The 23,311-nt window shown below is 35.1% G+C and overlaps 1 protein-coding gene and 1 pseudogene across 7 annotated transcripts in view; one reads left to right on the forward strand and one right to left on the reverse strand.

Moving 5' to 3' along the window:
- The window catches only part of ATR (ATR checkpoint kinase), a 96,275-nt gene that overhangs the window by 18,443 nt on the left and 54,521 nt on the right, over window positions 1-23,311 (forward strand). For all 7 annotated transcript variants that reach the window (XR_012380275.1, XR_012380271.1, XM_025881170.2 and 4 more), the window contains 11 exons: window positions 683-873; window positions 959-1,059; window positions 1,221-1,392; window positions 2,221-2,391; window positions 3,971-4,165; window positions 6,208-6,393; window positions 8,626-8,718; window positions 10,503-10,633; window positions 12,408-12,551; window positions 15,056-15,149; window positions 16,323-16,448. Coding sequence is in view for 5 of the 7 variants with exons in the window: in XM_025881170.2 (XP_025736955.1) it covers window positions 683-873; window positions 959-1,059; window positions 1,221-1,392; window positions 2,221-2,391; window positions 3,971-4,165; window positions 6,208-6,393; window positions 8,626-8,718; window positions 10,503-10,633; window positions 12,408-12,551; window positions 15,056-15,149; window positions 16,323-16,448 (1,604 nt within the window). In the remaining 2 variants the exon portion in view is untranslated. The remainder of the gene's footprint in view (window positions 1-682; window positions 874-958; window positions 1,060-1,220; window positions 1,393-2,220; window positions 2,392-3,970; window positions 4,166-6,207; window positions 6,394-8,625; window positions 8,719-10,502; window positions 10,634-12,407; window positions 12,552-15,055; window positions 15,150-16,322; window positions 16,449-23,311) is intronic.
- On the reverse strand, window positions 6,939-7,728 carry LOC112831011 (large ribosomal subunit protein eL36-like; annotated as a pseudogene).

Raw genomic sequence — 23,311 nt, forward strand, 5'->3', positions numbered from 1 at the left:
CATAAATACTTGTAAGATCCATTTGTTTGGGTAGTAAATTGCAACTTGTTCTCAGGTTTTCAAGATAATATGTAATAGGTAGTTTCTAGGACTCCCTGAATATTGTAATGTAAGATTAACAGTAAGGCTAAGATTGCCCTTACAACTGTTCACAGTTCTTTGGATTAGTGAAATGTGCTGCTTTTTTTTTTTTTTTTAAGAGGGTGGAGAGGGGCAGAGGGAGGGAGAATCTCAATCAGGCTCCACACCCAGCATGGAGCCCAAGGAGGGGCTCGATCTCACAACCCTGAGGTCATGATCTTATTACCCTGAGGTCGTGAGTCAAAATCAAGAGTCAGATGCTTAACTGACTGAGCCACCTAGGCACCCCGGATTAGTGAAATGTGCTTTTAAGTCTATCTTGGTAAAATATGATCTACAAAATCTAAGTGACTAGTCATTTTATAACTTAAAAAAATCTAGAATTTATTTTAGATGCAGATTATTTATAACTTTTATTAAGTATAAAGTAAATTTAAATTTGTAAGTATTCAATTTAATCTTCCACAAATCTGTGTGCTCTAATTTAAATATTGACATTATAAAGCCAGTTAGAAATCTTTGTAAATTGTTTATTGTTTTTTACTGGAAAACTTTGATACTTGATATGTTAAATTAGGTATTATATGCTCTCACCCTTTAGCTTTCATAGATAATCTATATCATCTTTGTAAGCACCTTGATTTTAGAGAAGATGAAACAGATGTGAAAACAGTTCTTGGAACTTTATTGAATTTAATGGAAGATCCAGACAAGGATGTTAGAGTGGCTTTTAGTGGAAATATCAAGCATATATTGGAATCCTTGGACTCTGAAGATGGATTTATAAAAGAGGTTGATAGTTTTTATTTTTAAACATTTATATCTTCATTAACCTGGCTCTAAAAAATTCTTTAACTAGTTAATTTTATCATTCTAGCTTTTTGTCTTAAGAATGAAGGAAGCATATACACATGCTCAAATCTCAAGAAATAATGAGTTGAAGGATACCTTGATTCTTACAACAGGGGATATTGGAAGGTATATTTGGCAGCATTTGTATACTTCCTTCTTTGTTTGCTTTGTGTTAGAAATGGTGGTGTGATAGATATGATACAGAAAGAAATGTGTTATCAACATGTATTTTTTTATGAATTTCCATTTATATTTGAGACATTGATGATAACTTTTTTTAATTTTAGGGCAGCAAAAGGAGATTTGGTACCTTTTGCACTTTTGCATTTATTGCATTGTTTATTATCGAAGTCAGCATCTGTCTCTGGAGCAGCATATACAGAAATCAGAGCTCTGGTTGCAGCTAAGAGTGTTAAACTGCAGAACTTTTTCAGCCAGTATAAGAAACCCATCTGTCAGGTGAGAGTCAGGACTGGCCTTGACTATAGGAAATAGCAGTACTTTGCAAGAGTTTAAAAAAAAAAAGCTATATATATATACATATATATATATATATTTTATTTGTCTTGCTTTAAAGGATATATATATATTTTTTTAATTTTATTTATTTATTTGGGAGAAAGAGCATGCACACACATGAGCGGGGGAGGGACACAGGGAGAAGCAGATTCCCCTCTGAGCAAGACCGATGTGGTGCTCGATCCTAGGACCCTGAGAATCATGACCTGAGCTGAGGGCAGACACTTAACCCACTGAGCCACCCAGGCGCCCCTAAAGGATATATTTTTAAAATGATCTATTCAGTTTATTTAATAAGAGAACCTAAATCTTACCAGTTTTATATTTTATGATCTTGGTCTGGAGATATATATATTATAAATGGGAGGGGAAAATCATCTTATAATATATTGACTTATGCTCTATTGTTGATCTATTAAGAAATGCTTTTTTAGCCTTTTAGTGGCAATAAACTTTTTTAATATTGTGGAAAGGCACTTTGTTTTTAAAAAGGTTGATACAATTCATGGTAGAAAAGTTAGGATATGTTAAAATACTGGCTTTGCCTTGTTAGTGGTGTAGATTTAAATTTCTGAACTAAACATGGCTTCTCCATTTGTAAAAGGGAGATTATGACATAATCTACCTTATTAAGGTTGTTAAACAAAAATTGAATGAGGTAATTCAGGTAATGTGTTTAGAGCACTGATAATGTTCTTTATGTTAGCTTAGAGAGTATTTGTTAAATTTCCTTCCTTGTATGAAAATTAACAAATTGTTTTGCTCTAGTTTTTAGTAGAATCCCTCCATTCCAGTCAGATGACAGCACTTCCTAGTACTCCATGCCAGAATGCTGAGATGAGGAAACAAGATGTGGCTCACCAGAGAGAAATGGCTTTAAATACCTTGTCTGAAATTGCCAATGTTTTTGACTTTCCTGATCTTAATCGTTTCCTTACTGTAAGTTGCAAGGTGTAGTTGACTTAATTGAGGTTTTCAATTTTGTGTTTATTCCATTCTAGTCTTGTTTAAAGAAAATCTGGCAAGTACAGTGAGGAGCATATAGATCCTGGATTTTCAAATTTACATGTTTTGACTTTGATATGTTATAAAATTTAAGTTCATATTAATTTGAGTTATTGCTTTATATGGTTAGTTATCCTGAAAAGTTAATACTAATTGATTAATGCTAATTCAGTTGACTGAGCCCTTATGTCTCGAGTGCTATGATTGGTTCCATTGGTAATGCACAGTCTTATATCATTTTTATTCCTAAGGAGTTAAAGTAATATAGTACAGAACTGTTGATATATATGATCTCCTGTGAATTCAGATTACAGAGTTTGTAGTATGGAGTGGTTTGGGAAGCCTTTGAAATGTCATTAGGGTTGAGATTTGAAAGATGGATGGAGTAGATTATCTTACTACCTTTTTGCAAGGGCAAAGTTATCATTATCCTTAATAAATTATAATAGTGATTCACACTGTCAGAACTGAGTATTTCTCCCTACAATATTACTGTGTTTTAAACAAACTTAAAATTGCTTGTAAATTGGCCAAATCCTGGAAGGAAATATGATTGTATACAGTAAGGATCATAAAGATACTCTTACCTTTTCATTCAGTAATTTCACTCTGGGAACCAAAAGTGCAGGTGTTTATTGCAGCATTTTCCAAGTAGCAAAACTAAACAAAACCCTAAAACTAAATGTCTAATATTTAGGTTATAGAACGAACCATTAATATAATAATTTTTAATATTTTGTAGACTTATGTTAAATCAGTCTTAAAATAGCTTCATTTCAATATTAAATTGAAAGGTATTAAACAAGTAAGGTATAAGCATCTCTGAGGGCAGGGCCTGAGGCTTATTACTATTACGTCTCCAGTGCCTAGTGTAGTGACTGACATGTAGTAGGTGTTTTTTAGATACACCTTGAATGAATAAATGAAAGGTCAACCATTTTATGTTTGGAATTTTATATATATTTAATGAATAAGATCTTAAAGGAAGTAGACCAAAATCAAAACAGATTTTTTTTGCCATGTTGGGATGGTGAGTGTGTTAAAATGGTTTTATTAATATTGAAGCATCAACTTTTTAATTTTTTTCAACTTTTTAATTAAAAAAAACTTAAAATACTGTATTTATGGTTACTCTTGCTTGTTGTCTAAATCCAAGTTAGCCCAAATAATAAATCAAACTTGGAACTTCTGCCTAAGAGCATGAGTATATTTTAATACATACTCATGAAAAGTTATCTTCTTTACTTATGTATTAGCTTATGTGTTAGCTACAGTGTGACCTCTGTGCTATCAGGGACCTTGGCCATTTTTTTGTTTCTATAACTGTAGTGCCTGAATCATAGTAGATGCTCAGTAAGTATCTGTTGAATGAATAAATGGTAAATCTGAATTTAAGTCATATATGGACTCTAGATTTATTTGGCATTTTAAAATATTTTTGCATATAACTTATGTGAATATGTAATTACCTGGACAAATGTACTTTTTAGTAATTGTAGTGTTTCTTTTTCAGAGGACATTACAAGTTCTGCTACCTGACCTTGCTGCCAAAGCAAGCCCTGCAGCTTCTGCTCTCATTCGAACTTTAGGAAAACAATTAAATGTCAATCGTAGAGAGATTTTAATAAATAACTTCAAATATATTTTTTCTCATTTGGTCTGTTCCTGTTCCAAGGATGAGTTAGAACGTGCCCTTCATTATCTGAAGGTAATTGTATGTTTGTGTATATTTTACTCTTTTGTTTAAATTAGCATTATAGGAAAGCTGTTATAATGTTGTAGGAAGGAGAGTAGGTAATTTATAGCTTATTCTAAAGTAATATGAGTGCAAATAGTATCATGTAAATAAGCTTTATTTTGGGCCTAGAGGAGCATATTAAATAGAATTATTCATTTGTTATTTTCTTTGATCATTTCACCATAATGGCATATGATAATCATCCATTCGTGGATCAGGTTCTCAACTCATTTCATTTTAGAATTTTTTTTTTAGCTTATTTTATTTTTTTTTGTAGTCTCTACACCCATTGTGGGGCTCAACTCACACCCCCAGGATCAAGAGTCACATGTTCTTCCAAGTGAGCCAACCAGACACCCCTCATTTTAGAATTTTTTTTTTTTTTTAATTTTATTTATTTGACAGAGAGACACAGCGAGAGAGGGAACACAAGCAGGGGGAGTGGGAGAGGGAGAAGCAGGCTTCCCACCAAGCAGGGAGCCCGATGCAGGGCTCGATCCCAGGTCCCTGGGATCATGACCTGAGCCAAAGGCAGATGCTTAACGACTGAGTCACCCAGGCACCCCTCATTTTAGAATTTTTTGATTGGAGGGGCACTTGGTGGCTCAGTCGATTAAGTATCTGCTCAGGTCATGGTCCTGGGCTCCTGGGATTGAGCCCTGCATTGGGCTCCCTGCTCAGTGGGAAGCCTGCTTCTCCTTCTCCTCCCCACTCATGCTCACTCTCTTTCTCTCTCTCTCAAATAAATAAATAAAATCTTTTTTAAAAAATGAATTTTTTGATTGGAGCTGTAAGTTGACCGATATGCAAGTAATTATATTTACAGGAAGAGGCAATCTCAACTATAGCATAATGTTAGTGTTTGTTTAGTTACTTAGTGCTCTGATTGCAATTTGGCCCAGTATTTTGCTTGTTTTTTAAAATTTAAAATTATAGCTTATACTTCTTTTTTGGTGTCATACTGGCAATGATATTTTTTTTTAATTAATCTTTTTTTAGAGGAGCGAACGCACATGGGGAGGGACAGAGGAAGAGAGTTTTTTTTTTTTTTAAGATTTTATTTATTTATTTGAGAGGGAGAGAGTTTGTGCAAGCATGTGCAGTGGGGTGGAGCAGAGGGACAAGCAGACTCCCCGCTGCTGAGTGTGGAGTCCAACGTGGGGCACGGGGCTCGATTCCAAGACCCTGAGATCATGACCTGAGCCGAAATCAAGAGCTGGATACTTAAACGACTGGGACAGCCAGGCACCCCTGTAACAATATCTTTGAAAAAATACAAGACTATGCAGGAACAGGAGAAACTCTCAGATACATATATGTGACTACTGTTTTCTCTGATGTTAATTTATTTCATGTGTTTCAAATATGGTAGCAACAGATTTCTTTCCACATGAGAATTATTGAATATTGAGTATGTTTACTCATTTTGAGAAAGAAAATCTGTATTGTAGAGGTAGAATGATAATAATATTTTCCTACATGTCAGAACTTTACTAAACAATTTATATGGATCATTTCACTTAGTCCTCATTAGTTATCCAATGAGATAAAGATGCTGTTATTTTTCCATTTTATAATTGAGAAAGCTAAGGCAGAGAGAGGTCAGATTAGGTAACTTGTCCAGGTCACAGCAGAAGTAGTAAGTGACAAAGCTGGAATTTAAATTCAAACAGTTTGACCAGAAAGACTGCTCTAAGCCACTATACTATATTTTCTCCTAGGGATTATGTATCTAAGAATAATGAGTTGATGATATTTTAAGAAAACTGGGACTTCCTTTTTAAAATTTTATTTGAAAATAGTCTAATCACTTTTCTTCATTACCTGTAGCCCATGGAGACCTGCTGGGAGAAATTCAGATTAAAATCCTTTTCTAATACCTTTTAAAAATACCGTTAGTAAATCTTGTCAGATGATCTAAAACTCTTGATTTACTAATAGTATGTTAAAATCAAGATACTTACTTCCAAAAGCCTGTTATTACTATTTTTTTTAATGTATCTTTGCATTAGAATGAAACAGAAATTGAACTGGGGAGTCTGTTGAGGCAAGATTTCCAAGGATTGCATAATGAATTATTGCTACGTATTGGAGAACACTATCAACAGGTTTTCAATGGTTTGTCAATACTTGCCTCATTTGCATCTAGTGATGATCCATATCAGGGCCCCAGAGAGATCACATCACCTGAATTAATGGTAAGGAATGTTTTATGGGCTTTTTGTTTGTTTTTGCCTTTTTGTAGCTTAATTGTGAGACTGGAGAAACAGGTATTGTATGCATCTTCCAAATGCTAGAGATTTATTTAAATTTCAAATTAGGATTTTTATTTTGAAAAGGTTGATGATTTAAATTATATGGTCACAGCAAGGTATATATTGAAAAATATGTGTTTTGAAATTATTATAGATTTTATTTTTTCACTGGGTAAAAATGTTCAAATTACTTTTTCTTCACTACTTTTTAACTGGAGTTAAAAAACTTCCACTCCCAACTACCTGTTTGGCACAACATACTAACTACTTCTCTTTTCCTATCTTATTTAGCCTTTCAGGGGTATTCAGTACAACTGACCATCCCTTCCCTGTGGCTTCTGTCATACCACACTTTTTTGATTTTTTTTTTTTTTTTTTTACTGTCTACTCAGTCTTTATTGGCTCTTTTTCTCTACTTTGTCTACTTTATCCTTTATTTTTTTTTAATATTTATTTGAGAGAAAGAGTGAGTGAGAGAGAGAGGGAGAGAGGGAGAAGCAGGCTCCCCACAGAGCAAGGAGTCCAATGCGGGCCTTGATCCCAGGACCCAAAGATCATGACCCGATCCAAAGGCAGACACTTAACTGACTGAGCCACCCAGGTGCCCCAGTATCCTTGCCCCTTCCTTGTCCATACATAAATATTTTGAATATTCTTCTTGGCAGAGTACTCACATTCCCATTTTGTAATAATATTAACAACTTAAATGGAACACTTTACTGTATTTTTTTCCCCAAGTTCCAGAAAAGGCTTTATTACATAAAGAGGAGAGGGGTTCAGTCCTTCTTGGCTGCTGCTTTCCTCATGGCTGCCAGGACATTGCTCAGCTCCTTTCTCTTCGTCTTGGCACGGATGTGTGTCCCCATCCTTTCTTTTCTTTTTTTAAATTTTTTTATTGTTATGTTAATCACCATACATTATATCATTAGTTTTTGATGTAGTGTTCCATGATTCATTGTTTGTGCATAACACCCAGTGCTCTACGCAGAATGTGCCCTCTTTAATACCCATCACCAGGCTAACCCATCCCCCCATCCCCCTCCCCTCCCCATCCTTTTCTTGATGAACTTGAGGGTGTGCTTGTACTTGGAAAACTTGAGCAGCTCCTTTGCATGCTGCCATATGGGGTGAAGCCACACACCTCTCATACCATGTCTGCACAAACTTGATGTGCTTGATGAGGTGCCTGCAGCACTTTCTTTACCTTAGTTTGTTCATGTTCTTAGTCACCTTTTGGCCCTCGTTGAGGCCCATGGCCATAGAGTCATGCAGAGCCATGGCTGCTGCTTCTCAATGGCCCCTGTAGCAAAAGGAGTACTTTACTATTTTCTTAGTGCTTAATGAATGTTATCTTATTTAATCTCTACAACATCTCTGTGCAATAAGTCTTTTCATTTTACAGACTCAGAGGAGTTAAGTAACTTACCCAGCATCACACACTGGGTAGGTCAAAATCGGCTCTTTCCACAGTTTGGCTATTGTGGACATTGCTGCTATAAACATCGGGGTGCACGTACCCCTTCGGATCCCTACATTTGTATCTTTAGGGTAAATACCCAGTAGTGCAATTGCTGGATCGTATGGTAGCTCTATTTTCAACTGTTTGAGGAACCTCCGTACTGTTTTCCAGAGTGGTTGCACCAGCTTGCATTCCCACCAACAGTGTAGGAGGGTTCCCCTTTCTCCGCATCCCCGTCAACATCTGTCGTTTCCTGACTTGTTAATTTTAGCCATTCTGACTGGTGTGAGGTGGTATCTCATTGAGGTTTTGATTTGGATTTCCCTGATGCCAAGAGATGTTGAGCACTTTTTCATGTGTCTCTTGGCCATTTGGATGTCTTCTTTGGAAAAATATCTGTTCATGTCTTTTGCCCATTTCTTGATTGGATCATTTGTTCTTTGGGTGTTGAGTTTAAGAAGTTCTTTATAGATTTTGGATACTAGCCCTTTATCTGATATGTCATTTGCAAATATCTTCTCCCATTCTAGTTTCACTAATTTTTAAAATACTAGATGTGAGAATATATACTTTTAGAGAAAATCCACCAAGTGCTTATTCTAATATCCTAACATAGGTAATATAGAAATGATGTTAGTTAAATAAATTGTTGATTTATGAAATTCAATCTGTAAAACTTACATAATATCTGTTTTATGTGGTTTTTTTTTTATTAGGCTGATTATTTGCAACCTAAGTTGTTGGGCATTTTGGCCTTTTTTAACATGCAGTTACTGAGCTCCAGTGTTGGCATTGAAGATAAGAAAATGGTAGGTAGTGATATTAAGTTGCAAAATTCTAGAATTCATATAGAATTTATAGGAGACGTGACTTCTGCTTGTAGCTACAAACATTCAAAGGTAAGAAATAAATATATATAGTTAGCAGACTCCTTATCAAGAACCCTGGCTCTTTTCATACTTTGGTGTTCTGCTTGGCCCTTTCAGGACTAGTCTTTATTGGAGTTTTCCACTATAGTAATCCCTGGGCTCATCTGCATGCAGTTTGGGATGCAAATGTAGCCTCTTCCCTGGAGTACCTTGGTAATTTTGTTTATTTTTGTCATTAATTGTGCATTTTTTCAAAATAAAATATTTATTTTAAAAAAATATTTAAACCATAAGAAATAATCAAACATGATATTCTGAATCCCTCTATCCCTTTATAAGCTTTTGGGAAATCTAAAAAGAGGAATTATATCACTTACAGTTTTTGTTTGTTTGTTCATAAAGCCAGTTTTAACCCAAACTGGCTTAGAAGACTTTATTGGCTTTGTGACTAAAAGTGTAAGAATAATATAGCTTTGGGCATAACTTTATTTTGGACATAGTGTTCACAGAATTCATCTCTTAGCTCAAATGCCCCTGGATTGGCCCTATACATAAGTGCCAGGTGCTGACCCCAAGGGCTTCAGGCTCATGTCCTCATACCATCTAGCTCAGTGGGAAAAAAAGAGACTAGCATCTCTGATGGCTCAACAAAAGTTGCATAATTGAGTTCATTGGTCCACATTGGTATGTTGTGAGTCATGGCCCATGGTGTTTTTGAAAACCAAAAATGTTAGGTTATATAAAGTCAAGTAACTTCAGTATTTGTCAGTTTATATTTAAATGTGTTTGGTACAGTGAAGTTTCATTATGACTGCTGTAACAGTTGGTCACCACTAGAAGTTTCTGTCCATAGATTAGGAGAGAATTTTAGATACTGATTAAATTTCCCTTTTTATTGCTTTCCATATCTGCAGGCAGTAAAATTACAGAAAAAAATCTGAGTAGAAGCTTTTATTTCAGTCTGTACTTGTCTTCTTTTAATAACCTTAAGGAGCCAAGACATGGTACAATATTAAACTCTACTTCCACAGTCAATACTTATTCTGTTGGTGTCCCCTAGTAAATTTAATCCTCCAGACAACTTCTGTTTCATCTCCACGGAATCTTTCTTATCGTTATCCAGAGTGAGAGAATGACCTTCAATCTAAGAAAACTATAGTTTGCATTTTAAACTGTAAAAAGCTTGTATGTTTTGGAACATAGTTAAGGTTGTCTAGAGAGTTTCTTTATCCTTTCATTAGAACCTGGAGCTGTTGATAAAAGTCCGATTCTGTGTTCCACAATAAAATGTATATGTAATTTTCTGGGTATGTCATCAGTTTTGTTTTTCTAAATTTGTTTGTTTTACTAAATTCAGAGCATCTTGAAATTAGTACCATTAGGACAAAAATACATGTGCTACATAAGAGTTTGGGATGAATATGAAGAAAAACAGTAGTATTATATTCTTAATAAATTTGAAAATTACTATTCTAGAGCACTGCCAGGACAAAAATAAAAAATTACCTTCACAAGAAAAACACAGACGAGAACTCAGCTTATATTTTTCAAATTCGTAATTCTTACATAAGAATTTAGACAAAACAAACTGACCAACATTTAGTCATTGTGTTGCCAGAGAATAGGTACTACTCTGAGATGTGGGTGGGATCTTGTCCTTAGGGCTCATGTACTCCTGCTGACTTGTTTATAGGCTTTATTTTAAAGCCCTACTTACTTTATAGGCTTTGAACAGTTTGATGTCTTTGATGAAGTTGATGGGACCAAAACATGTCAGTTCTGTGAGGGTGAAGATGATGACCACGCTAAGAACTGGCCTGAGATTCAAGGATGATTTTCCTGAATTGTGTTGCAGGTAATTGACTGCCTAAGTTCATTAGAATTTTTGTGTTTCCCAGTAACATTAACTTGAATTCTTATCTCTTTGAGGGATTCAGGCTGTAAATAATTAAGATGGAAAGGATATTTGTATTGAAAGGGAATATGCTTACTTCTTCAGAGACATACTAGTATGAAATCTTTTAACATACTGGGAAACAAAATAGTATAATGAACCCCTCCATACCTATTTTCCAACCTCAACAGTTACCAGCATTGCTAATCTTACTTAATCTGACCACCTCCACCTATTTTATTGTTAGTTGGAATGTTTTAGAGAAAACCCCAGTATCAAATCATTGCACTTGTAAACCTCAGATTTATCTAATGGATAAGGCATTTAAAAAAATACAACCATCATGAATTATTATATTTAGCAGAATTAATAGGAATTCTTAATATCATCTAAAACTCAGTCCATATTCAGATTTCCCCAATTGTCTCAAAGATTTTTTTCCCCCAAAATGTTGGTTTGTTTGAATCAGAATAAAATAACATGCACATGTCACACATTTGGTTTTTGGCCCCTTAAATATAATCTCTTACAAACAGATTCCGTCCTTAAGACTCTTTCCCACACTTCTTTCAGTCCATTGAGATTTTGGCATGTAGGATTCCTAATTTAACATAATTTTAGTATTACTTCTAACAGACTACTGAATGCAGTTTAAGCTTCTTGAAGGTCCTTTTTTGTTTTATTTGTTTATTATGTATTTTTGTTTTTTTCAGAGGTCTTTTTTATCCTTAGATTGTACTTATTAGAGATGGAGTGTCAGAATATGTTTTAAAGTCATGTGAAGTAATTCTTTTCTGTGTACATGTGCCACCTACTTGATACTCATTTAGGTTCAGTTGTTTCGGTTTGTTTAAATTTTTTTTTAAAGGACTTATTTATTTATTTGAGAGAGAGAGACAGAGAGAGTATGAGCAACAGGGAGGGCCTAAGAGTGACAAGCATTCCCGCTGAACACAGAGCAGGGCTCCATCCCAGGACCTTGAGATCATGACCTGAGCCGAATTCAGACACTTAACCGACTGAGCCACCCAGGTGCCACTAGTTTGTTTTAAAATTTTTAGAGGTTGCTTTTTCCCTCTTTAATTTTAAATTCATATAAAACATAAACATTGTCTGAAATTCAAATTTGTGAATCTAGATTTCATTTCTAACTATAAGTATCTATTTTTCTTAATTTTTGTATAATTCTCCCCTTTCTAAAAGTATAAACAAATTGGGGCGCGTGGGTGGCTCAGTCGTTAAGTGTCTGCCTTTGGCTCAGGTCATGATCCCAGGATCTTGGGATCGAGCCCCGCATCGGGCTCCCTGATCAGCGGGAAGCCTGCTTCTCCCTCTCCCACTCCCCCTGCTTGTGTTCCCTCTCTCACTGTGTCTCTCTCTCTCTCTCAAATAAATAGATAAAATCTTAAAAAATAAAAATAAAAAAGTATAAACAAATACACACACACACTTATTTTTGTATTAACCTTGCCCCAAAAGGTAGCATATTATAACCTCTGTTTTTTACCTTCCTTTTTTTGACTTAATACATTAGAGAGATCACTCTGTTTGCATATAGAGTACTGATCTTTATTCTGTTTTTACAGCTGCCTTGTAACCTTATTATTGTATTGTTTTTTGCCCTTATTATTTGTATGTATGTGTTATTTATATGTATTGTTGTAGCTAATAACTAACTGTTGGGGCTTTACAAATAATAAAAACAATGTGACTTTTAACTTGTTTTTTCACATAGAGCTTGGGATTGTTTTGTTCGTTGCCTGGATCATGCTTATCTTGGTTCCCTTCTCAGTCATGTGATAGTAGCTTTGTTACCTCTCATACACATCCAGCCTGAAGAAACTGCAGCTATATTTCACTACCTCATAATTGAAAACAGGTATTTATTGTAACTGAAATTAATAGTAAAGATAGCAACTTCTTATTACTGTATATTTATGTCTCAAGGTATTGGGATTACTGCTGGCAAGGTGGGATTGTTCACATTCTTTTTAATTTAGGGTGCATCAAACAAAAATAATTGACATGCTTTAAGTCAATATAGATCGAACTGATGTTATTTCAGTTGTGACATTGATCCATTATAATTATATTTAAAACATTCTTAGATCAGCAACTCAAAATTATTTTTCATCAGTTTTGGAAAAAGTGAAGCTAAATTTACCTTTCCTTTTCTCTTTTTTTTTATTTTTATTTATTTATTTGAGAGAGAGCATGAGCAGGGTAAGGGGCAGAGGGAGAAACAGACTCCCTGCTGAGCAGGGAACCCAACGCAGGGCTCAATCCCGGGACTCCAGGATCATGACCAGAGCCAAAGGCAGACGCCCAACGAACTGAGCCACCCAGGCGCCCATTAACCTTTCCTTTCACACTTAAAAGGCAGACAGTTGAATAACATGAGAAAGGTTAGGAGGAATGTTCACCTACTTTCTACAGCTTACCTTAGTTGACACTTTCATTACTTCATTGTATTAGCTTTTTTTAACCAGCCTCCCTTCCTTTAGGATTTTATCACATTTCTTCATATTGTTCATATTTAAAGCATCTCTTTTATCAGTATTATTATAACATACGGAGATTTTCTGTGATTCTCCCAATTCTGACAGATGAATTTCAAATTGCTTATCTTGACATTCAAGTCTTTCCAAAATTTGGTCACATCTTATTTCTTTAAATCTTTTCTCAAGATTTTCCAAAACAGACTATGCTCTAGCTTACTTGGACGGCTATTGGAAGAACATATGTTAGTCCCTTCCATTTTTGTATTTCACACTGGTTGCTTTTTAGCCTGGAATGTGTTTCTATACATTTTAAAATTGTTTCTATGTTTATGCTTATTGTTATATGGTAAATATATTGCCTTTGCTGCAGAAAAGTTAGGTTTGAAGTACTACCTATTTATCTACTTACCTACCTATACATATACTCGCTATTCCCATTAATCATTTTCAGTAACTGTCTAAGCAGGGAGAAAGTACAGAAAAAAAGGTTAAAGTAATTTTTTTTCAGTTAAAATACTTTTATTTTTGATAATTTGAATATGATAGAACAACATAATCACTGATCTAGATCACTTTTTCAAATATTTTTTGTATTATTACGTAAATAGTGTTACCTGTGCTTTTTGTTATATAGCAATTCTCTACCTTTTCATATAAAAAAATTCTTTCATTTAGTGCTAGTTAAAAGATCTTAAACTCCCTGAAGAAATCAGCTTCCTTTATTGTTACATCACCAGTGTCTAGCACATAGTGGCACATGGTAGTTGCTTAATAAATATTTATTGCATGAGTGAATGAAGACTAGAATTTAGAAATTCATTATTGGGACTCAAAGATTAGAGTATTATATTTGAAGCAAATTAAAAATTGTAGCCTCAGTAAGAATTATTGATACCTTTTCTCTAAAATTTTTAATGAGAATTTGTGTTTTAAGGTTGAGTTTGGCTATCTCTTGCTGCACTGTGAACTACTCCAAAATCTAGTGTCTTAAAATGACAGCATTTTTATTTACTCATAATTTTGCAATCTGGACTGGGTTCAGTTGGTGGGTTCTTTGGTCACTGGTATGGCTGCAGTCAGCCAGCAGGTAGACTTAGCTGGGTTTCTGTCTCTTTCCATGTAATCTTGGAGCCTCACTCTTTTCACATAGCCAGTCCCTGTTGGTGGCCTTACATGGTGACTTAGGACTCTGATGAGCACAAAACCAGAAGCTACCAGATCTTTTTAACACTTAGACTCTAAATTGGCACAGCATTTCCTCTACCACATTCTGTGTGTTAAAGCAAGTCACACATCTCGCCCAAAATGAAGAGGGAGTGACTATACATGCATGCATATACAAAGAAGTATAGTTTTATTTGGGGCCACCAATGTAAATATTGCAACAGCTGATTTCCTTAGATTTGATTATTTGCTATTATTAACCACTAGACATGGTTAGGAAGAATCATTAATCCACTAGCACTTTTTAAAAGAATTTATTTATTTGAGAGATAAAGAGTGGAGGGAGGGGCAGAGAGATGGAGGAGAGAGAAATGCAAGCCGACTTGACACTGAGCACAGAGCCCCATTAAGCTCCATCTTACAACCCTGATGAGATCAGGACCTGAGCTGAAATCAGGAGTTGGACACAACCAACTGAGCCACCTAGCCATCTCTAGCACTTTTTTTTTTTTTTAAGATAATTAGTTTTAAAATCTCTACACCCAATGTGGGGCTCAAACTCATCACCCGGAGATGCTTTACCAACTGAGCCCACCAGTCGTCCCTACTAGCACTTTTAAGTGTGAACTAAATTGGTCTTAGTTTCAACGTCTGCCTTATATTTTTTTAGTCCTTATACTCTTTGTAAATAATTCTTTTTCTTCCAATTAACTATTAGGGATGCTGTACAAGATTTTCTTCATGAAATATATTTTTTACCCGATCATCCAGAATTTAAAAAGATAAAAGCGGTTCTACAGGAATATAGAAAGGTATTTAATTTTTTATTTATGTCTTAGAAGATCACTGGTACAAAATTGTTCCCAGATTCCAATCTTTGAACAGAGGTTCTTTAGAATCATATCTAGAGGTAATATAGTCCTTTTCTGATAGCTAATTTTGGCAATTAGATAATCCTATCACAAATTAGGATTTTTTAGAAGGAAGTTTTAGCATTTAGATAAAGATGTTATTGCATTACAGAAAACAGAGAGCAAAAAATACAGTACTTGTGACTTTACTTCCCAGGTCAATGTGTCCCTACTTATAGTCCCCCAAAGAAGAAACTACCATAGCTTCATGCCCTGAAAAGCTGTGGGACAATTCTAGTTATTTTGTGTGAAATTGTCAAATCTTACTGATTCCTGAGCTTTAGAAGGGGAATAACCTGTAGTTCCATCATCTTGAAGTCCAGTGAATTCTCCGAAATTATGAAAGTATTAATGGTGATTCCATAGAATTTTAGGGCAGAAAGTGGGATACCTGATCTTGGGTCAGAATAGCAGAAGTATTTACTATAGACCCCAAGATTGATTCTGATGTCTTTATTTTCTCTTTTACTGGGTAACTCATAGTCATAAGAAAGTAAGTAATCAAAGTAAAGAATGAATTATTCATTTGTGTAATCTAGGTTTGGTTCAAGGCTATTCAGTCCTTTGTGAGTTAAGGGAAACTTGTATTTCTTACCAGGAAGGATTTCTTTTATATCAGTAGATTCTTTATTTGATCTGAATAAAATTTTTCTCCAGGTCTAAAGATTTTAGAATGAAATCCCTTTCCCAAGAAATACTAAAAATAACATATGCTATATGAATGAAGAGATGGAAATTATTTTCTTAAGATTTTATTTATTTAGTTTTGAGAGAGAGGGGGGAGCATACTCAGGAACGAGCAGGGGGGAGGGGCAGAGGGAGAAGCAGACTCCCCGCTGAGCAGGGAGCCTGATTCAAGACTCGATCCCAGGACCCTAGGATCATGACTTGAGCCGAAGGCAGATGCTTAACCGACTGAGCCAACCAGGTGCCTGGAAATTATTTTTTTAAAGCTGCTTTTAATTGGGATATAGTTTACACTTTAATGGTAGCTCTATAGGGAATCCAGACCTTCTGAAATGGTTTCTGAAATCATTAACTGATAAGGTGTATCTCTCTGTGTTCTTTATATAGGAGACCTCGGAGAGTACAGATCTTCAGACAACTCTTCAATTATCCATGAAAGCAATTCAACATGAAAATGTAGATGTTCGTATTCATGCTCTTACGAGTTTGAAGGAAACTTTGTATAAAAATCAGGTATACTAAGATCCTAAGATATAATTAAAAGGTATAGAAAAGAAAGATGTTTAAAGAGTTTAAAGTTTAGTTTAAAGAAAAGATGATAGGTTAGCATATTTGCTTGAGATTCAGTAGGTTCAATGAAAGAAGTAATTTTTATTTTACTGAGATTATCAGACCTGACTTAGAATCACTAATCCATGAGATACTCTTTGAGGCTGAATACCAGAATGTGCAGAGTTTTTTGTTATTTTGAAGGGCATGATTTGACAGTTATGTTTTAGGTTATTGCATCTTCCTCAGTACGGGTGTATGTGTACAACAGCAGCGGTTCATGTGTCTTTTCATATAATTTCCTATAGATATCTATCATATAAAATCTCAGTAATTTTGCCATTTTACAATTTGACTGAATTAACTTTTAGTTTTTTTTATATAAGAATTTTTTTTTTAAGATTTTATTTATTTGACAGAGACAGAGCGAGAACACAAGCAGCGGGAGTGGGAGAGGGAGAAGCAGGCTTCCCGCCGAGCAGGGAGCCCGATGCGGGGCTCGATCCCAGGACCCTGGGACCATGACCTGAGCCGAAGGCAGACGCTTAACCGACTGAGCCACCCAGGCGCCCTGAATTAACTTTTAGTTTTAATGAAACTAAATTTTTAATTTTACTTTTTCATGATGCCAGTGAACTTCCTTCTTTTCTTTGGCAACATACTGTAGATTAGCTCTAACCTTGATGACAGTGAGAACTGGTATTTAAAATACTTGATCACTGTAAAGCTATAAAATAGAAAAAAATTATCTGAGGTATTTGTTTTTGCATGTCAAGAACTTATATGATAAGCTGTGAAAGCGTAAAAACCCTCATGAGTTAGGGGTCCTACCACAGGTGAGGAGCCTTGACTCTCCTTAAGTATAAGTTTTATGCTCTCCTAACTCTGAATCTACATTATTAATCTTACAGCCTCATTCCCTGCCCTCCACTGACTTCAGTGAAACTACTGTGTGCTTACCCTTGCCCCGAACAAACCTCTACCTGGATTTTAGGTAACTTAGAGGGCTTCTAGCATTTTATAGTAATATAGGGATTTATGAATAGCGAAGGATCTTTCCTCTTGGCCTAGAGGTTTCCTAGGTTAGGTTATTTCTAAGCAGATGACATGATTCTGGCTTAATTTAAGGAGACTTTATATTGATCATTACCTCTTAGATATAAATGGCTAAATCTGAGAATTTAAGGAGATTGCTTATATTCTTAGGGAAAAGCCACAGTTGCCCAACTTTGTCACAAAAGAAAAATCACATCTGGTAATACCCTGAGAAGCCTTCCTTCAATGTGAAGTCCCAGTGCTAATAGATTAGCTAGACAGAGTAAGAAGGTAAGTGTACTTGCAGGAGTCTTGAAGGTCAGGTAGAGTCTGAATAAGATCTAATGGCCACAGATTGTTATAGGATATTTTAAAGTAAGGTTTATTCTAGTTTAGAATCAATATATAACTGGATAAATTTACTTTAGGTTAGTAAGAAGAAACTAAAGACAATGGCTTGGAGGTGCCAGGGGAAATAAGAAAAGAAGGGAAGACATCCAGAGACACATGTCTTCCCAGCTGTATCCCCACAGATACTGGCCTAAAACACCTCACAAAAAGAGAGAAGGAAATGTTTTGTTTTTTTTCCAAGTATGACAAGGTAACATCAGTGTTGAAAGCAATCAGTTAAGTTCTAGAATAGCATTGTCCAAAAGAATTTTCGGTGAAGATGGAAATGTTCTGTACATGCACTGTCCAATCATAACTGCTAGCCACATGTGGCTCTCTTGAGCACTTAAAATGTGTGATTAAAGAACTGGATATTTAATTTTATCTAATTTTGTTTAATTTAAATTAAATAGCTTCGTGTGGATAGTGGCTATGATAATGGACATTGCAGCTCTAGAATATGGCTGAACCTATAGCAATATGAGACCAAGAAACTGATGTAAGAAGGGTTAGAAGTCAAAGAGTCTTTGTAGTGAATGCTGGGAGAGTCTATGAAAGAACAAATGCAAAAGATACTCTTTTAAAAAGTTCAGATCTTAACCAGAGGGAGAGGAAAAGATACTTCATGAGTACGTTGAAAGGAGGTGTTTTAAATAATTAGACCTAAAGTTGTGGTATAACTGGCTAAAGAAATAATTGGGTATAATGTAGTGACAAAGTAAACTCTAAAAGACAGTTAATAAGATGATGCTGCTGTAGCCTTAGACACTTGACTGTTTTGATGGACTGACCCTGCAAAAGCCCTTTCTAATGGGGAGCCCCCAGAGGGTTGTTGACGTTAAAGAAATGACAGTTTATACTCCTTACTTTTAAGGAGGAATCTGCATTTTTGAAGGGTAAAAATGACACCTAAAGTCAGTGGATAGCAGGAAGTTTTTATTTCTGTGTCAGAAAAATGAGGCTATAGATCAAACTGAGCAACCATATAATCTCTTTCTGAAAATTGATACTACTCATGTCAAGGTGAATGTCTATGGTAAAATCCCAATAGGACATGGTGTTTGTATTGAGGCCAAAATAAACTTTGCTGCTAATGCAGAATTCCAGTAAAAAGACATTTGCTAATGATTACAAATCCAAGAATGAGCCCATTGAAAATAAAGCTGCTAGAGACCTCCACGTTATACTAGGATAATGTTGGAAGCCTAAATCTGAATCTCTACATACCCTCCAAAGCATAAAGAGCAACAAGGAGAGCAAGTAAATTCACATATAACTCATACCTTCAGCATAACTGTGAGACTACGAATACTATGAACTTCAGATTACCTATAAGCAGTGGAGCTATCTGGAGCTCATGTCACAGGTTTATGTTAAGAGCAGTTAGATTCTGAGAAGACTATATGAAAAAGAAGAGAGTGGAGTGGAGGAACCAAGGATAATGAAGCAAAGATAAAATCACCAACAAACATGGTCCCACTCAAAAAGTAGGTCCAGGATGTGGCACATCAGAGCTCTGGCTACAAGGAAGGTACTTTAAAGTGTGCAGATCCTAAGGTTGTAGTCTCTGAAAATCATTATGTCTGGGGAGAACTGAAAGAACAGGATGATGGGGACATTCTTTGGAGACTTAATTGTAAACAGAAAGAAGAAAGTAAGAGAGTTAAGGTTCCTGTAGAAATAAAAAGAAATCTACAAGATCACAGATGTGCCAGATTCCCCCCCTACTCTCCTTCCCCAAAAGCTACTTATGAAAAAAAACTATATTTCACTAGGCTGACAGAAGAGAGTATTCATGAAATAGGAATCTTGTAAGCCACTATAAAACCCTTACTGTTACTGCATACGGCTATTATAGAGGGTCTACGGTATAAATAAAAAAAGATATTCTATATATAGAAGGTTTTTGTAAGACAAAAAAAAATGAAATCTTTTGGTTGATATCAGTTCCTCCCTCAATGCTAAACATTAAGCAGAAGAAAACCAGACTTAGCACTACAGCCTGAATTAAGTATTTCAAGCAATCATTTGCAGATATGAAAAAATTAAATGAAAAATTTAAAAAGCAAGAGAAATGGACAAAAACCAAAAAGATGTGAAATAGGTGAATTCAGAAAAGAAAAACTTAAGAAATGAAGATTAAATTATAAGGACCACAGGAGAGGTTATATTTGACTATTAGTAAGGAGCACTAAGGAAAGGCAAAAAAATAACCAAGAGAATGAAAATAAAGTTTAAAAAAGGAGTGAATAGGGTCAAAAAAGTGGTTGAAATGGAAGGTTGTCAGATTTCACATACACTAAATTAGAGTCTCTGAAGAAGAGAAATAAAACAATAGAACAATTAATATTTAGAACTATAATCTAAGAAAACTTTCTGAAAAAAAAGGCCTAAATCTACATGTTGAAATGACCCAATTGTGTACCTGAGAAAATTGACCTCAGAATAGTCAAGTCTGATAAATATTAGACTTTAATAATAAATTTTCAGGACCTACAGGCAAAAATGTTTTTTGAAAAATCCTTAGAAGAATAAGATAAGTAGGTTAGATTCAGACTTCTCAACACAGTAGCTGAGAGGGTAGCAGCATTTTTTAAAATGTCAAGGGCATAAATTATGAGTAAAGAATGAGTCAAGCTATCCTTAGACTAACACAGGTAAGACACACAGTTGTGAACATGCAGGTATTGAAGGAATACTGTTTGTATAAGCAAATCCTTCCTAAGAGATATGTTAGAGAACGGCTTCAGGTAATCAAGAGAAGACTGGGGAGACTTTGGCAAAAGGACTGATGTTTACTGTTCATACATAATTATAGAATTAAGACTAAAGCAACAATGAGAACAAAGATGGGAGAATTACATATGAATGTTATGTATTCTAATAAAGTAGACATAATGTAATTTTTTTAAATGGGAGAAGAGAAACAGTGAGATATAAATAAAATAAGCCCAGTAATTGTTGCATAGGCAAAAACTGGGAGTCAAGATACACCATTTCAAGCTGGTAAAAGTTACATAAGGTTAAATAAGAAAAAAGGACTGGAAACATTAAAAAAGGTATTAGTATAGAGGATGCCTTTAGAACAAAAGTTATCAACTTTCTGCCATACTAAAATAATTTTTAAAGCAAATAAAACAGACCAGAGGAAAAATACAGTTATTATAATACATACAGTATTGTAAAAAATATGACAGAATTGAGGCCAAAGATACCAATCATATTAATAAATGTGAAAGACCTTAAAAGAAAAGAGTTTATAATTTGACTTACAATGCAAAAACAAACTATGCTATATGGAGTACATACATCTAAAAAAAATAATTTACGAAAGCTAAAAATAAAGAGATGAACAAATTTATAACCAGTAAGTGGAAATAATAAGAGAGCAGGAGTTTGCATTCTGCCACTAGATGGTAAAGAATTGAAACCAAAAAAGCATTAAATATGACAGAAAAAGGGCACTTCATAATGCTAAAAGCCATAATTCATGAAGAAGATACAAAATTCACAAAGAAGATACATTATAAATACATATGTATACATTCTCCTGAATGAGCAAGTCCATGGAGATAGAAGGTAGATTAATGGTTTCTTGTGGCTGGGAGGATGGGGGAAATGGGGAGTGACCACTAAGAGGTACAGTTACCTTTTTGGGTGATAAAAATGTTCTGGAATGGGGCGCATGGGTGGCTCATTTGGGTTGAGCGGCTGACTCTTTTTTTTTTTTTTAAGATTTTATTTATTTGAGAGAGAGAGAATGAGAGAGAGAGAGCACATGAGGGGGGAGGGTCAGAGGGAGAAGCAGACTCCCCGCTGAGCGGGGAGCCCGATGTGGGACTCGATCCCAGGACTCCAGGATCATGACCTGAGCCGAAGGCAGTCGCTTAACCAACTGAGCCACCCAGGCGCCCGAGCGGCTGACTCTTGATTTCAGCTCAAGTCATGATCTCAAAGTCCTGGGATTGAGCCCTCCCCCCCCATTCACTGGGGAGTCAGCTTCAGATTCTCTCTCCTGCCCCTCCTCCCCCTCCCCCCACACGTTTGCTCGCTTTCTCTAAAATAAATAAATCTTCAAAAAAATGTTCTGGAATTAGAAGTAATGGTTGTGCTTGTACTACACCTTGTAAATATACTAAATATTGATTTGTATACTTCAAAAGTGAATTTATAGTATGTGAACTAAATTTCAGCAAAGCACAGGAAGAAAATAATAAAAAATAAAAGTAGATATAAATGATATAGAGAACAAAAAAACTAATAAAAATTATAGTTCTTTGGAAAACATTAGCAAAATAGATAAATATCTAACCTAATAAAGAACAAAAAGCAGAGAACACAAATTTGTAAATAGGAAATGACAAGACAGAAATAACCATTGAAACAAAGGAAATATTTTTTAAAATGACAAACTACTTTGTACCCTTCTGTGCAAATACATTTGCAAACTTGGATATTTTCCCTGGAAAATACGGTTTGTCAAAATTGACTCCAGAAGAAAGACTAATTTCTTTAGAAGAATTAGAGAATATTATAAAAGAATTACCTCTAGAGGAAAGCACCGGGCCAATGATTTCACAGGGGGATTTTTACCAAATCTTCAAAAACCAGATAGTCCAAATGCTGTTTTAAATTGTTTTGGAGCATAGAAAATGAAGGAAACCATCCAGTTTTTTTGAGGAATATTATGTAACAGTGTTCACTAAACTCCATGAGTTTAGTGCTATCACAAAACAAATTAAATTTCATTATCCGCTTACAAATACTGATACGAAAAATTCTAAGTGAAATATTATCAATTCAGTTTCACATTAAGAAATAATACCGTGACCAACTGGAATTTATTCCAGGATTGCAAGGATGGTTCTTATTTAGCAATTCATTAATAAAGTTCACTATATTCATATATCTAAGGAGGAAAATCATACCATTATTTCCATAGATGCCGAAAAAGCCTTTGACAAACTGTAACATCCGCTTGAGATAAAAACAACGAAGAAAATAAGAATTGATGGATACTACCTTAATACACATATGTATATGTGTATGTATGTATTTGTATACATGCATGCATACGTACATACACATAATGGGAAAATAAGATGCATTCCCACTAAAGCAAGCTTACTCATTATCTCCACTACAATTTAACATTCAGCGGAAAGTATCACCCAGTGACTTTAGATAAACATAAGCAGTCAGAACCATAAGAATTGGGAAAAATGTAAAATTTTTTTAAAAGATTTTTAAATTTATTTTTGAAAGTGGGGGGAGATCGAACAAGGGAGGGCAGAGGGAGAGGCAGACTACCCGCTGAGTAGGGAGCTGGATGTGGGGCTTGATCCCAGGACCCTGAACCTGAGGCAAAGGCAGATGCTTAACCGGCTGAGCCACCCAGGTGC

This window comes from Callorhinus ursinus, unplaced genomic scaffold, assembly GCF_003265705.2.
Source record: "Callorhinus ursinus isolate GAN/ISIS: 27379988/994484 unplaced genomic scaffold, GSC_fseal_2.0 scaffold1, whole genome shotgun sequence".
In the NCBI taxonomy this organism is placed as follows: domain Eukaryota; kingdom Metazoa; phylum Chordata; class Mammalia; order Carnivora; family Otariidae; genus Callorhinus; species Callorhinus ursinus.